Source organism: Mya arenaria, chromosome 14 (assembly GCF_026914265.1).
Source record: "Mya arenaria isolate MELC-2E11 chromosome 14, ASM2691426v1".
In the NCBI taxonomy this organism is placed as follows: Eukaryota; Metazoa; Mollusca; class Bivalvia; order Myida; family Myidae; genus Mya; species Mya arenaria.
In genome coordinates this window covers 22,924,544-22,942,759 of record NC_069135.1, presented here as the reverse complement: position 1 = coordinate 22,942,759, position 18,216 = coordinate 22,924,544, and the positions used below count along the sequence as shown (strand labels likewise).

At 34.2% G+C, this 18,216-nt stretch overlaps 1 protein-coding gene across 3 annotated transcripts in view; it reads left to right on the top strand.

Moving 5' to 3' along the window:
• The window catches only part of LOC128217738 (uncharacterized), a 29,493-nt gene extending 12,559 nt beyond the window's left edge, over positions 1-16,934 (top strand). For 2 of the 3 annotated variants that reach the window (XM_052925091.1, XM_052925090.1), the window contains exons 2-6: positions 8,198-9,709; positions 10,035-10,168; positions 10,635-10,808; positions 11,976-12,161; positions 14,554-16,934. In XM_052925091.1, the coding sequence (XP_052781051.1) occupies positions 8,202-9,709; positions 10,035-10,168; positions 10,635-10,808; positions 11,976-12,161; positions 14,554-14,645 (2,094 nt within the window). In that variant the 5' untranslated portion in view covers positions 8,198-8,201 and the 3' untranslated portion in view covers positions 14,646-16,934. Of the gene's footprint in view, positions 1-5,857; positions 5,928-8,197; positions 9,710-10,034; positions 10,169-10,634; positions 10,809-11,975; positions 12,162-14,553 lie in introns of all 3 variants that reach the window. The other variant, XM_052925089.1, reaches the window with a different exon arrangement.
• Positions 16,935-18,216: the final 1,282 nt, after the last annotated feature.

Below are 18,216 nucleotides of genomic sequence, written 5' to 3'. Positions count from 1 at the left end.
AATTTATATGCATACTACTCATACATCCCATCCTTATTCAATTTATATGCATCCTGATCATACATCTCACCCTCATACAATTTATATGCATCCTGATCATACATCTCACCCTCATACAATTTATATGCATCCTGATCATACATCTCACCCTCATACAATTTATATGCATCCTGATCATACATCTCACCCTTATACAATTTATATGCATCCTGATCATACATCTCACCCTCATACAATTTATATGCATACTACTCATACATCCAATCCTTATTCAATTTATATGCATCATGATCATACATCTCACCCTCATACAATTTATATGCATACTACTCATACATCCAATCCTCATACAATTTATATGCATCCTGATCATACATCTCACCCTCATACAATTTATATGCATACTACTCATACATCCAATCCTCATACAATTTATATGCATCCTGATCATACATCTCACCCTCATACAATTTATATGCATCCTGATCATACATCTCACCCTCATACAATTTATATGCATACTACTCATACATCCAATCCTCATACAATTTATATGCATCCTGATCATACATCTCACCCTCATACAATTTATATGCATACTACTCATACATCCCATCCTCATACAATTTATATGCATCCTGATCATACATCTCACCCTCATACAATTTATATGCATACTACTCATACATCTCACCCTCATACAATTTATATGCATACTACTCATACATCCCATCCTTATACAATTTATATGCATCCTGATCATACATCTCACCCTCATACAATTTATATGCATACTACTCATACATCCAATCCTTATTCAATTTATATGCATCATGATCATACATCTCACCCTCATACAATTTATATGCATCCTGATCATACATCTCACCCTCATTCAATTTATATGCATCCTGATCATACATCTCACCCTCATACAATTTATATGCATCCTGATCATACATCTCACCCTCATACAATTTACATGCATACTACTCATACATCCAATCCTTATTCAATTTATATGCATCATGATCATACATCTCACCCTTATACAATTTATATGCATCATGATCATACATCTCACCCTCATACAATTTATATGCATACTACTCATACATCCCATCCTTATTCAATTTATATGCATCCTGATCATACATCTCACCCTCATACAATTTATATGCATACTACTCATACATCCCATCCTTATTCAATTTATATGCATCATGATCATACATCTCACCCTCATACAATTTATATGCATACTACTCATACATCCAATCCTCATACAATTTATATGCATCCTGATCATACATCTCACCCTCATACAATGTATATGCATCCTGATCATACATCCCATCCTTATTCAATTTATATGCATACTACTCATACATCTCACCCTCATACAATTTATATGCATCCTGATCATACATCTCACCCTCATACAATTTATATGCATACTACTCATACATCCAATCCTTATTCAATTTATATGCATCCTGATCATACATCTCACCCTCATACAATTTATATGCATACTACTCATACATCCAATCCTCATACAATTTATATGCATCCTGATCATACATCTCACCCTCATACAATTCATATGCATCCTGATCATACATCCCATCCTTATTCAATTTATATGCATACTACTCATACATCTCACCCTCATACAATTTATATGCATCCTGATCATACATCTCACCCTCATACAATTTATATGCATACTACTCATACATCCAATCCTTATTCAATTTATATGCATCCTACTCATACATCTCACCCTCATACAATTTACATGCATACTACTCATACATCCCATCCTTATTCAATTTATATGCATCCTGATCATACATCTCACCCTCATACAATTTATATGCATCCTGATCATACATCTCACCCTCATACAATTTATATGCATACTACTCATACATCCAATCCTCATACAATTTATATGCATCCTGATCATACATCTCACCCTCATACAATTTATATGCATCCTGATCATACATCTCACCCTCATACAATTTATATGCATCCTGATCATACATCTCACCCTCATACAATTTATATGCATACTACTCATACATCTCACCCTCATACAATTTATATGCATACTACTCATACATCTCACCCTCATACAATTTATATGCATACTGATCATACATCTCACCCTCATACAATTTATATGCATACTACTCATACATCTCACCCTCATACAATTTATATGCATCCTGATCATACATCTCACCCTTATACAATTTATATGCATCCTGATCATACATCTCACCCTCATACAATTTATATGCATACTACTCATACATCCCATCCTTATACAATTTATATGCATCCTGATCATACATCTCACCCTCATACAATTTATATGCATACTACTCATACATCCAATCCTTATTCAATTTATATGCATACTACTCATACATCTCACCCTCATACAATTTATATGCATACTACTCATACATCCAATCCTTTTTCAATTTATATGCATACTACTCATACATCCCACCCTCATACAATTTATATGCATCCTGATCATACATCTCACCCTCATACAATTTATATGCATCATGATCATACATCTCACCCTCATACAATTTATATGCATACTACTCATACATCCCATCCTTATACAATTTATATGCATCCTGATCATACATCTCACCCTCATACAATTTATATGCATACTACTCATACATCCAATCCTTATTCAATTTATATGCATCCTGATCATACATCTCACCCTCATACAATTTATATGCATACTACTCATACATCCCATCCTGATTCAATTTATATGCATCCTGATCATACATCTCACCCTCATACAATTTATATGCATCCTGATCATACATCTCACCCTCATACAATTTATATGCATCATGATCATACATCTCACCCTCATACAATTTATATGCATCATGATCATACATCTCACCCTCATACAATTTATATGCATCCTGATCATACATCTCATCCTCATACAATTTATATGCATACTACTCATACATCCCATCCTTATACAATTTATATGCATCCTGATCATACATCTCACCCTCATACAATTTATATGCATACTACTCATACATCCAATCCTTATTCAATTTATATGCATCCTGATCATACATCTCACCCTCATACAATTTATATGCATACTACTCATACATCCCATCCTGATTCAATTTATATGCATCCTGATCATACATCTCACCCTTATACAATTTATATGCATCATGATCATACATCTCATCCTCATACAATTTATATGCATCCTGATCATACATCTCACCCTCATACAATTTATATGCATACTACTCATACATCCAATCCTTATTCAATTTATATGCATCCTGATCATACATCTCACCCTCATACAATTTATATGCATACTACTCATACATCAAATCCTCATTCAATTTATATGCATCCTGATCATACATCTCACCCTCATACAATTTATATGCATCCTGATCATACATCTCACCCTCATACAATTTATATGCATACTACTCATACATCCAATCCTCATTCAATTTATATGCATCCTGATCATACATCTCACCCTCATACAATTTATATGCATCATGATCATACATCTCACCCTCATACAATTTATATGCATCATGATCATACATCTCACCCTCATACAATTTATATGCATACTACTCATACATCCCATCCTTATACAATTTATATGCATCCTGATCATACATCTCACCCTCATACAATTTATATGCATACTACTCATACATCCAATCCTTATTCAATTTATATGCATCCTGATCATACATCTCACCCTCATACAATTTATATGCATACTACTCATACATCCCATCCTGATTCAATTTATATGCATCCTGATCATACATCTCACCCTTATACAATTTATATGCATACTACTCATACATCCAATCCTTATTCAATTTATATGCATCCTGATCATACATCTCACCCTCATACAATTTATATGCATACTACTCATACATCCCATCCTGATTCAATTTATATGCATCCTGATCATACATCTCACCCTTATACAATTTATATGCATACTACTCATACATCTCACCCTCATACAATTTATATGCATCATGATCATACATCTCACCCTCATACAATTTATATGCATCATGATCATACATCTCACCCTCATACAATTTATATGCATCCTGATCATACATCTCATCCTCATACAATTTATATGCATACTACTCATACATCCCATCCTTATACAATTGATATGCATCCTGATCATACATCTCACCCTTATACAATTTATATGCATACTACTCATACATCCAATCCTTATTCAATTTATATGCATCCTGATCATACATCTCACCCTCATACAATTTATATGCATACTACTCATACATCCAATCCTGATTCAATTTATATGCATCCTGATCATACATCTCACCCTTATACAATTTATATGCATCATGATCATACATCTCATCCTCATACAATTTATATGCATCCTGATCATACATCTCATCCTCATACAATTTATATGCATACTACTCATACATCCCATCCTTATTCAATTTATATGCATACTACTCATACATCTCACCCTCATACAATTTATATGCATACTACTCATACATCTCACCCTCATACAATTTATATGCATACTACTCATACATCCAATCCTCATACAATTTATATGCATACTACTCATACATCTCACCCTCATACAATTTATATGCATACTACTCATACATCCAATCCTCATACAATTTATATGCATACTACTCATACATCCAATCCTTATTCAATTTATATGCATCCTGATCATACATCTCACCCTCATACAATTTATATGCATACTACTCATACATCCAATCCTTATTCAATTTATATGCATCATGATCATACATCTCATCTTAATACAATTTACATGCATCCTAATCATACTTCTCATCCTCATACAATTTATATGCATCCCGATCATACATCTCACCTTCATACAATTTACATTCTTCCTACTCATACATCTCATCCTCATACAATACACATGAATCCCGATCATACATAGGATTGTTGGGATAAGAGTGAGGTTTGTGCATTTAATCTGGTTTAAACCCCCAGTAAATTTACATTTTACTGACCGTTCCAAGGCGGTAACTAACAATCCTTGGTAAACATACCTAGGTTTTTTTTTTAAATATAGTATGTATGCACTTTGTTGCTTGTGGAGTTTTGTGCTGTTCTTCCAGGTTTCTTGTTTGTGCTTTAATGTTCTATGTCTTTGGCGTTTATCCAGTGCCATTAAACCGGGTTTATGTTTAAACTTTTTTGCGACTGAGCTTGTTTCTGTAGCTTTTCGCATAAATGTTAAACAAGTTTGTGGTCAGAAAATGGATAGTTCAAGGGTGAATGTGAGATATAAGGGAATACCATTACAAAACAACTTGACTTTATATTATGCTAAACGCTTTATAATTGTGGTATTTTATATATTTCATAATATTTTTAGCTTTTATATATTTCGTTATATGAATTCAAATGAAATACATTTACATGATGTTTTCTGATTGCATAAACAAACCTTCAATTTATAACTATTTCAAACAGCCTGGGAAAAATCTTGTAGATACCAATATGGATATATATATATATATATATATATATATATATATATATATATATATATATATATATATATATATATATTCCACTCATAACACCCTTTCATTTCATACCAACGTTAAATTGTATGTTTTATGTTTTAACAGTTTGCATATGAACAAACTTAAAATAATATTGCTCGATACCGTTTTTTTTTAGTTTATTATGTAAAGATTTAACAGAACTTTAATTCATATATTTTAAGATGATATGGTGTCTAAGATTACCTCGAGATCACCATGCTCGTGCATATATACAAAAAGAAATGCATTAAGGTAGTTGTGATGACTTTATTTTCTCAGTTGACTTTCAAACTCACTCTTGTTAACCAACTTGTCAAAAACGCGTCCTATCGCATTAATTTACAATAAGCTTTGAATTACAATTTTATTAATTTTAGATGCATGGTGACCGTATATTACGTTATATATATATATATATATATATTCCACTCATAACACCCTTTCATTTCATACCAACGTAATATACGGTCACCATGCATCTATATGCATCTTATATATATATAAGAAAATATACTGATCTATTTTTAGTTTGTATTGGAAACTTGATTGTCGTATTCTAGGAGATTGCAAAACAAGCCATTCTTGTCGGATTTCTGTAAAACAAAACTCAGATATTTAGTGTAAATCTGTATGCGATTCCGATTTAATGATATATTATTTTATACGGTCATCAGGCATCAACATGTTACCTTATTACGATGACATGGCATTGCCTAAAGTAAACATTCGTTAAAGTTAAGATTTATGAACTCACAAACCGCACTATTTTCGACTTAATGGGCTTGTATCCCATCGACAACGAGTAACCCGGAAGCCTATTTTCAAGGACGTAACCAGTCGGGTGTGCAAAACGGTTTGCACAGAGGTTGCCGCATTTGTTCCGATGCAAAGTTTTGTATAAATATAGCATTCACACTCTTGCAAGCACACGTTAACATTATTATATGAGGAATTTAGCTCGTTGGATTTATCGGTGTTCAATTTCATTGTTTCAACTTAGACTTTTTGGGTTTAAACAGTTTCCAGATGAACAAACTTAAAATAATATTGCACGATTCCTCCGAATTGTAAAATGTTAATTTTTTATTGACTTCATAAAATTTTAATTCATCGCTTTTTGTTGTTTCCATTGATATCACTATACAATGTCTGTGTATCTGTACAGAAAATATATGCACCTTCATTGTTGCGGTCTTCCTGGACATGCGCGACGTCGTTTGATCAATGATAAACGACATTTCGGATGTCCGCTATCTCTTTATACAGACACCGATTTCCAATAACAGATTTAGTTACCTAATATTGGAGTTTATGTTGTTGCTGTTGTTGTGTTTTAAAATTAAACATGGAAAAATGTAAATATGAGTATTGATTGGTTATATGAAAAATGCAGTTTTAAGTTCAAATAAAATTTGTATTGAAGAATAATTTCATCCTGTTTGGGTTTTTTTTTTCGATAGAAAATAGGAAATGTTGTCAAGTATTACGTTGCCGTGATTAATTATGACGAGAAATGTTCTTAATTACGTTGAGCAATTATTTAATCTAAATACCTTCTCTAACCCATCATGATTTCCAGAAAATCTGTTATCTAAAGTTCTGTGGGTTGGATACAATATAAGGTATTGCAAAATCAATGTCTAAGACAATTTATGGTTTTATTTATCTTTTTGAATACATCTCATAAACTTTATTATAATTTATTGGAAATTTATAGATAGTTATTTATGATATGCGAACCGTTTAAATCTAATCATGCACAATAAGTAAGTCAATAAGATTGACGAATGTTTCGGTGCGTTTAAGAGTTGAGTAAGCTTACGAAGACGAGCCTCTATGCACTAAAACAGATGTTCTTCAACCGTGAAATCATGATTGAGATTGTAAATGTTTCATTTTACCGAAATATAAATATACAAAATGCTTTGTACGCTAAATATTATTGGGATTTTGTTCAACTTTGGAAGCCGCTTAGAATGTGACCGAAATGCATGTATTAAATACGTGCCAAATGTTTTAAATGAAACTTGATTATTCAAAGACATTGATATAAAGTGACCATATAATTTCTAAACTTGGATTTAAACATGGCTTTCGGTACTTTCTAAATTTAAGTTCAAACACGGCTTTCGGCTATTTGGAGAATGATGAATTGTAACTTTTCTTGATTAATATCAAAAATGCTTTTATTTTAAAATAAGAAATAGGTATTTGAAACATTCTTGGTGAAATTCAATATGCAGCTTAAGCCAGTCGAATATACGTTGAAACTCTTCAATTTCACTTCAAAAGGAAGTGAGTTTAAGTTTAATGGTTTTGATTTTCTTCCTCCCCGTCTCAAGAGCTAAGTGCAATACGGTCGTAAACAAAAAAGAAAGAGTTGCACCAAACACTCGATTTGTTATATTTTTGAAGAAAAAAATGAATATCAGGTTTATGGTTAATTTTTACGGTTGTCACCATTATGCGAAATGATGCAGCTGCATATTAACAATCTTTTTATCTTTTATTTTATTTTGCAGAAAAATGATGAGTCCAATGCAGCTAGGGACTCTGTTTATAATAGCAGCAGCTTTACCCCCTTGCAATGCACAAGTTGACGAACGCCCCGTTATCTTACCAGCCCCGGTTCCCAAAATTGATTGTATTTGTGACTACAAAGCTAACCCTTGTCGCTGCGAGTTTAAAGTTGAACATCTTTTGACCATGATATACCAGGAGGGTGGTAAGACATACCTTGTTGAACCTTTTGACGGACAACTGCGTTTAAAGACCAACAAAACCATTCTGAATGCAAGTCAGGCTGAACAAGTGATTACAGCAGACGGAGAAGGTTCAAGACTAGTTATTGGAATCAATGGGAAGTTTCCTGGCCCGCTGATTGATGCGTATGAGAATCAAGAAATAGAGATAACTGTTGTCAACCAATTCCATACGGACAGTGTAACGATTCATTTCCACGGTCTCCATCAAGTCGGACGGCCATCGATGGACGGAGTAGCTTTCGTCTCCCAATGCCCCATTCTTCCCGGACAAACTTTTGTGTACAAGATCAGAGCAAGCCCTCCTGGAACAAGTTATTATCACGCTCATATAGGAGACCAGAGAAGCATGGGCCTGTATGGACCTATTGTCATAAGGAAACCCCAAAGCGCTGATCAATTCTTTGGAGATATAATCATAACTCTGCAAGACTGGAATCATGACATGGATTCGGAAACAGCGTATCAACGAATGATAACCGAACAGTTTGACAGCGTAGGAAACGTGCTCCCTCCAACGTTTTCAGTAGACAATGCTGAATTTAGCAGGTTTGCATTTCACTCTGGTCTTGTAAATGGTAAAGGAAGGTATTGGCCGACAAAATATTCACACAACGGAGCGCCCCTTGAAAGGTTTATTGTTCGAAAAGGACAAAAGTTTAGGTACAGAATTATTGGCGCTCAAACACTATATCCAATGAGAGTGTTCATACAAGGACAAACTCTTTCACTCAGGACATCAGACTGCTATAACCTTAAGCCAATAGAAGTTCAGTCAATAATTGTACATCCGGGTGAACGGTACGATTTCACGTTTAGTTTTAGCAGTGCTTCTAAAAAAGAATACCTGTTGATTGCAGAAACTATTGAAACTCGTGATAGTCACAATAGCTACCATGCGGCTGAAGCAGCAATTGAAATTGAGGATTATGAAGGAGCACGCAACGATAACCCCGAGAACGACCAGACGGAGGTGTGCAGTGTTGGTGCAAAATGCGCTGTTTTTAATTGCCCATACGGAAGTCCGGGTACAAATTTTCAAAACTGTCTAAACTTTAACAACGTAACCAACACAGAGCCAAACAGAGATTCTTCTATTATTATGAACATTGACGAAGAATACTTCTTCAACTTTGGTTTTCCCGGGAAGAGCTATACACCAGGGTCAGTAAATGGTCGAGAATTTGTGTCCCCTGTATCACCAGTTTTAACACAGCCTGGTTCACTGAAGACAAAATGCGGTGAAAACGACTGTACCAATGACATTTGCAAGTAAGTTTCATAGTACTTGGAATTTCATTCACAAATAGTATTACATATATACTATAGAGATTATAACAGAGTGTGAGCTTTAAATAATGTTCGCAATAATTTATAACCTCCGTCTAAAATTTCCAAATGACCATCTCATAATTAAAAATGTAATTTTCAAGCATTCCATTTTTTTTTCGGTTAAATAACAACTAAACTTAACTGACTGATACAACTAGATTTGTTTTTTTTTCCTAAAGACAACTGATTAAAACATGTATTCACAAAATTAATAGTATTTAAGTTAATAAATCAGCAATTGACACATACATATTTATTTTTCTAGGTGCACATATATTGTTGACCTACCAAAGGACAAGGTCATTCAGCTGATCTTTACTAACCTTGGCACTGGATCGGGTTGGTCCCATCCTGTTCATTTGCATGGCCACACTTTCTTTGTAATGAAAATGGGGTTCGGTAAGCACCTTTTGATTTATCTACAGATTAACAAAAAGCTGCTATCGTTAGTTTTGCCATGTGATTGATTAACTGACTCTCATATCTCAAGGTTTAATAGAGGATAATTTATTGTTTAAGTGTAAGATCATAGTATATTTCACGAGTGGCGTAGAGGTGTAATACACAACGATCTTACACTGAAACAAACATTTGTTTTCTTTTCGTAATATGCCTGAAAAGATATGTGCGAGCCTAAATTTGATTTGGAAGAAAGAGGGCTTAAATATCAAACTCAAATTTCAATTTTATATTTAACTGACAAATCACTATACTTTATAGGAAATCGTAAAATTAATGTCCATCATACACTTCTTGGAGTGCATCATAATATGCCTTCTTCCTTTAAAGTAATTGAGTCGATATTTCAACCTATTCAGCAAAATGGTCATTAGCAACGAACAATAAAAAAATGTGTTCTCTACAGGTGCATACGATGAAACGAACGGGCGTCTCATAAACGACACTACAGACATCATGTGTACAGATCTGAACAATTTTTGCACGGATATGCGATGGACCGATTCTTCTTGGATAGGTGGAAACATTCCTGGCCTTAGTAACGATCCTCCCCAAAAGGATACCATTGTCGTGCCGACCGGTAAGATAATTGCTATATTTTCACCGATACAATAAGAGCATATTTGATGGATTATGCTTATTCAGATTGAGTTTGTCGTGAATTTCGGTTAGTGGAAAAGTCTGTCAGGTACTCATTGTGTTAAATTAAAAATGTGGCTGCCTTGTTAAAATAGTTTTAATATTTGGTTCAAGAGAAACAAATTAATCAGTAATATTCATCTGATTTCTTTAATACTTATTTCCTTTGTGGAAAAGTGAAAAGCAATTAAATAAATTCTAATTGTGTGTTTGCCATTGATTGAGCACATAATGTAAATTTCAGGCACATGCATTTCATTCAGAAAAGACTTTTATCGGTCTGAATTCACATGATATCAATTGTCGAATGTATAACATCTGCAGCTTAAGGAAGATTTTGGGTGTTGTTATTAGACATGCGAATGCTATTCGCAGTAGGTCAACCATGCACTGCCAATATTCCAAATCATTAGCGGTGTAAAATGTAATGGTCTACAGATAATCTACTTAACATGATAATATAAAGGGGTACTCGAAGTAAATTATTTCTGTGGAATATTTAGTGAGGGACATGTTTACTTCGGTACAAAATGGCGGATATTTGGGGTATTTTTGTATTTTCGAAGGATATTTCGACCTGGTAAGTAGGACGATATCACTGTTATCGTTATATAATAACACCTACCCGGATGCCCGCCATGTAAGCTCCTCTCGGGTTTTAATATATTTTTTATGTTTTTGAGGCCTTAACTAAATGTTTACTGAATGTATAAGCTAAAAGATTGTTTACAAAGTGAAAATAGGAAATTGAAACACTGTTTTAGTCAAAATAAACCCTTTTTGGACTTATTTTAGCTAAATCATTATGAGGATATTGCATCTATTTCTTAACGACAGCTTGTGCACGTAGCATTGGTACATTACAAAAACCTTAAATGTTTGCCGTGGAAGATTAATGCAGTTTTTGTTAAGCAGAATCAGAAACAGACAGTCTTAAAGCTTAAACATCCAATAACTTTCAAGGCTTAGCCTCTCGAAACAAACGGATCTCCGGGAAGGCGTATTTATTTTATGATAATAATGATATGAACTTCGGACTGCGCCCTCACGAACGCTAAAAATATTCATTATTGCATAATAAACGCCATTAATTTTACCTTTTCTTTAGGCGGTTACGTTGTTGTCCGCATAGTAACAAACAACCCTGGTATGTGGTTCCTCCATTGTCACATCGACCTTCACAACACTAATGGAATGGCTATGATTATCAATTCTGGACAAGGGTCGCATCCAGCAACACCTGTAGGATTTCCGAGATGTGGCAACTTTCTGAACGATGGAACATCGGATGATGGTGAGACATACTCGTATTTAAAGAAAACATGTTGTATGTTGCCGCCAATATTCTCGTTTCTTTTCTGATACGCATAACGTATGAATGTATGAGGTGCTTCCATACAAAGATGCATATACCTAGGGAATATTAATATATGACCCTTTACTGCTGACCTGTATCACGTCGAAGAGTGTGTGATAACACCACGGCCTTAAAAATAGTTTATAGATCCGTTGTTAACACCTATCCGTGTTTTAACTCACCGAACGAGACGTGATGCCGCGGGGTCATCAGAATTGAGTCTTATTATATTATTCCATTAAGTTCACACTTGACTATATATTCCTTTCTTTATTTTTGGGTCTTAATTTTATATGAATTTACCGCTATCTGTCAAATGTCAAAAATGAAATGGCTTGCTTGTATTTATACGTTACGTACTTTTGTGTATTGAAGTCAATGGAGGCTACTCCAGCGAAACAAGTCATAAGTTTACAGAATTCACTTTATTCAACAAAATAAGATGAAAATGTTTTATATCTCAGCAAACTAAACAAATTGTTAATACGAAAACAACTATTAAATGTAACAGGACAAACATAACTCAAACGGTATTTATGTTACGACTATAAACAAATCGTCATTCATGAAGACGTAACGCGGCCATTTTAACAAAAGTAAATGTTCGTAGGGTATTTTAACGATCATTATACGCTGAACTCACGAAAATTAATGAGTCCATAGCTATTTCTATTGGTGAATGGCCTTATTTTGGTATATGCGAGTTGCTTATGTTTATGATAATGTTTCAATTTATGATCTTCGAATTGGGAAACAACTAGTTATCTAGAAAAGTGTTCTCTCCTTCTTCTTCCAAATAAACTTCATGCCTTAAATTAAGTAGTCTCGAAGTTGGTCAACTATACATGAGTCGTTGAGGAAAAGCTTGTGGAATTAAAAGTTAACATCACTGCTCCTTGCTTTGTGCTTATACTCATGTTTCTTTGAACACATTGTTGCTGAATATACACATGATACTGGTGGCGTGAGTAAAACAATATTATGGTACTGGTGTGTATGAATTTTGAATGGTTTTACCAGATAGTTTTGTCATGCTATTTTAGCGACACGAAAGTAGTTCCTACACTACACACTATACTAGCATGATACAAAATCAGAATACGACAATATGTTAGTGATACGGATGTTTCAATGCGGCATGCTGCTTTTTTCACTGTTGAATATGGAAAATGAAATCGATAGGAATTTAATAATATTTATTAAATGCTTATCACTGAAATATAACGATTTATTATATACCTACAATATTCCTTCAAAAATACTGCATTTGTTTACTGAAAAACACAAATTATCGGACAAAAAATCCCGTATCACACACTGTGTTTTTTTTTTGTTTTCGAAGCATACACTAGACCGGAACTACTTGTAAAAGAATCCGTATCACACTCGACCTTCGGTCTCGTGTGATACGGATTCCTCCACAAGCAGCTGGAAGTGATACAACACCACGGATCAATCGACTAACATAATATTCCCTATTTATCCTGAAAAACTCACAGTTTAAACCATTAGGCTTATCGAAATATATTTTTACTGCTTCACTATTTTTTGCTAGATTTCTCTTCAAAAACACGAACAACGCAATCACACACAGTGCCTGGAATGAAAATCAATGACGTCATTTCCGTTGCTACGTTTTTGACTTTAGTTTGCCGCGATTTTATTGATTATTCTAGATAAATTATACGCATGCGGTACAGAGAAAAGATGCCTGTTTCTAATATTGATAATTGTTTGTTTCAGTGTATGATATATATTGCAATATTACACTGTAACAGGCAATTTTTCTCTTTATTGCAGACGTATAATAACATAATGCACATCATAAAAAATAATCAAAAGTATAAATAAACGTAACCAACGTACTAACGCATCAATCAGATTTGGTTGATTTCTTAACGACGTGCAAGGGATGGCAAATTGATTTTATTGTTTAACAACTCTACAAGTCTGGGAAGGGCTGAAACTAATATTGTCATAGTTCTTACCCTTTTATTTCAATTATCCTCTATATCTATATAAACACATAATAAAAATTATTTATCCGTATTAATATACGTAACCAAAGTTTTAACGCATTAATTGTCAAAACTCATAACCCAACCCATTTGTTCTGTTGTACGATCTGTTTGTAAATGTACATGTATGTATAATTTGTATGCCTTGATGTTCACAAAAAAACACCAATATAATGTAATTAAACTAGACTTATCGAGTAGACAAACCAAGCAACAAAATATCATAGACGATTAAAGAGAAATCAAAATCGAAAATCACTAATGCTGAAACTCTTTTAAATTTATTTAATGGTCTTTTACCTTTATTTCAGCACTGAGTACATCGGATCACCCTAGATTGTCTGTAGATATTGTGAGTTTTCTCGGAGTTCTTTGCTTCGCGCTGATCGGATGTGCTACTTAAGAGGCCTACATTGCATTCCCAGAGTGTGTAAACCACGTGATAAATTGCGACATAAATGCTTCGTCGGTAGGCAATATTTTGCTTTAAATGAATACTTTAAACAGAGATAAATTTACTATTTCCTCACCATTTAAAATGAAACATAGCGCAGTCTACGCCGCTTATTAAGCCCCGCATTCGATCTTTAACCAGCGTTTGATTGAGAGTTTAGTTTCTGAAAACACTTTGACAAACCCTTTCACAAAATCGCCGCCTGATGGATCACTTTCAAAACATTAGTTTGAAAACAGGTTCATAGAAGTGTTTGAGGGAACTAATCACCTATTCAACTCCGGTAATAAAACGAAGGCGGATGTCTCTGTAAGCGGTATAGACTGCCCTTTGTTTCATTTAAAATGGGGAAAAAATTAAAGGTAATCTTTAAATCTTCATTTTAAGCAAAATGTTGCCTTCCGACGTAGCATATATGAGTTATATACTTATAACCATTTTATATTATAATGTCAGATATCATAAAATATTATTGTACGGACTACTTCTATTGATGTACAGGCATACATCCGATGTTGTTTTCGATTAAAAGTGGCCGTGGAGTTCCGAATGTTCGATTCAGTGACCATGACACAACCTGTAAAGTTCTGACAGATGTTTACGGACTAGTTCATTTCAAAATATACTTAGATGTTGCTTGTTTCTTTTTTTCTAAATATACATTTTCGTACGTTTGTAGTGAACACTTAATGTAGAATTACTCATTAGCATAAGATCACTAAAGGTTATTTGTTAATATATTAGGAAAAAGCAAAATGTCTGTATAATATTCATTTGTCATTTTTCAATAGCTATTGTTAATAAATAAGTATTAACGAAGGACTAATGAAGATATTTTTACGGTTTTAAATGGCAAGAGGTGATTCTATATGTGTGTGTGTTCATATATTATTGTGAACAGTAGGTGTGTCAAATGCTGTTCCAGTTTCCGTTGCACTGACCATGGCCAACATCTTGCTTTAGAAGCGGTATTCATGTGACACGGGCAACATTCCTATGGATATAACCTTAGATGTTGTTATGATGGACATAATCCTAGGTTATATTAACCTATTTTGATATTGTTATGAAGTTGGGAGGTAGTTGGAAGTTGGTAGTTGAGGATTCGAATATTCAACTAAATACTAGTTTGAAGTATGTTATTCGAATATTCAACTACCTGCTACTTGCTAGTTTTGGATTTGAAAAAAAAAATCAATTGCATGTACTTTGTGGTTAGATGCTGATGTTTAAATGAAGATGCTATTTGCGAATATCAAACTTCCAACCAATTCATGTATTTTCATGACACTGTTTTAATCATTATTTTCTACATTCGCCAGTTGGATATTCAAACATTGCAAGTTGGTTATTCGCCTATAGCTATATAACTACCAACCAGTTGGCAGTTGGGGATCAAGTGTTTGTCTTTTTATATAGTTAAAAGGTATGCATGTGAAGAAGCCACGCCCTTTATGCTTTATGCTTGTACACATATGTATTTTCGTGACAAACACTGTTTTTAACTTGGTTAATATCCATGCATTCACCAGTATGTTATTTTTAAAAATTACACATGTAAAGAAATCAAACAATTATTGTATTTTAAATCATGTACTCGTATGTATCTTCGAAAAACTCTGTTTAAAAGCACTTTCATTTGAACATTCGCCAGTTGATTATTCGACCAGTTTCGCAAAAGTCGATGGTAGCGGATTTAGGTTATACCTTGTTTTCTAGATGTTGATGTAAAAAATATTTTGTCTTTTTATCCATGTATACATATATCTCGTTACTCACACTTTTTAGTTCACAGTTTTCTTCGTATATTAGCCTGTTGGTTGTTCAACCACTAACAGTTGGTTATTCGCGAATATCCAACTACAAACCAGTTGGTAGTTGGAGATTCAGACTTTGTATTGTTTTATGTTTTAAAGGTACGCAAATAACAAATTGAAAACGATTGAATAAGCAACCATATGGCTAATGTATGATCAACAGTTTATTTTTATGTTTTCGATGTCGGAATTTCCCCCTAAGAATGATAATTGCCTGAATTGTATTTCAAAAAGTAATTCTGATTGATTGTTCAAGCAAAACGATATTAATCACAGTTGCTCGACCAGAAGTAAACAAGCTTTTTAAGAGTAACCTTTACCCGAGCCTTTTATTGCAATTCTTTATAAACGAAAGCTGTAGTATTACGATATGAACTGTGTCCGACAGGGAAATATAAAAGTAAAGTACAATATTAATATAGATTTTGTTTGGTTTTCATTTACCCTGGGGCTCCATAATAGCGTAAAACCGAAAAGAAGCCGATGGAAGAGTTGTAACTGATTGTCCGAAGTCGTCGTAGGGGCAGCAGAATCTCTTCGGTGCAAAGTGGCATTGCAATCGTGCTGTGTTTGATTGACGAGCATGTTATGCTTAGTGTATTTGGAAACAGTAATATTGAGAACCGGGGACTATAATTATTTTGATTGGCCCCAATCAGAACGAGGCCCTACCACGGCATTTTGAAGTGATTCCTCTTGGCAACTTTGCCTGTGATCTAGAACATTAAAGAGATTTAGGCCCTGTTTGAAGTGCTTATTAAATACGTATTAAACTAAACAACCAGCAAAGGCAAAATAATAGTAATAATATTCATTGATAAGAAGTATAGTGAGCGGTTTTTATGAATTTCTTTTGGCGGTGATCCATTCTCTAAAAAGCGCAATTTTTCTGAAAGCGTGTCAACATTACATGCCCATTAACCCTGTATTTTCTGTAGTCATCGTGAAATGTTAGTAACACACTTAATTATATGATAATGAAGTCCTGTTGATCTAACAAGAGGCCTTAATGTATTGTAGTTTTACAAACTCATTGATTATTTCTAATGCTTTAATTATCTTACATGGCCGGTCGTGTAAGATAGGTTCATCCCAACCGGAGAGCAGGGTGTTTTGCGGAAAAGAGGATAACAAAGTATCCGCAAAATAACTGCGCGAGGGTTGGATAGCTTGTCCTCTCCTCGCTGTGCCAGCGGAGCGGTAATCTCAAAACCTTGTCATATATGTACTGTATCTTCTTAGTTGCATATTTTCAGTCACTGTCATAGTCTCCAAGCAAATAAATGGGATTTCAGTCACTGTCATAGTCTTCAAGCAAATAAATGGGATCCGTTTGAAAAGATTTGAACCAAGGATGGTGTCGGTAAAGGCTCGCGTCACGATGTTTTCGGTATTTACTTTTCATATCGTTGAAAGCGCGTTTACTAGCATCATCTAACTGAACACCCTCGTCTCCAGATATTCTTACACAAGGTCTCTGCATTCCGTTTGATACTTTTTAAAAGCAGAATTTATATTGAGCTCGCACGGGTCATCTTGCTCGACCTCATAGTAATCCGCCGTATCGTCTCCTTCGCTGCATTCATTTTTATTAAAAGGCGTCCGTACTCTCCCCCCCCCCCCCCCCCCCTCGAAGCGTCCGGTTCAATTTCGTAAACATGCGTCGTTCTACGATCGCCGTTACAAATTATGTTGACATGGAA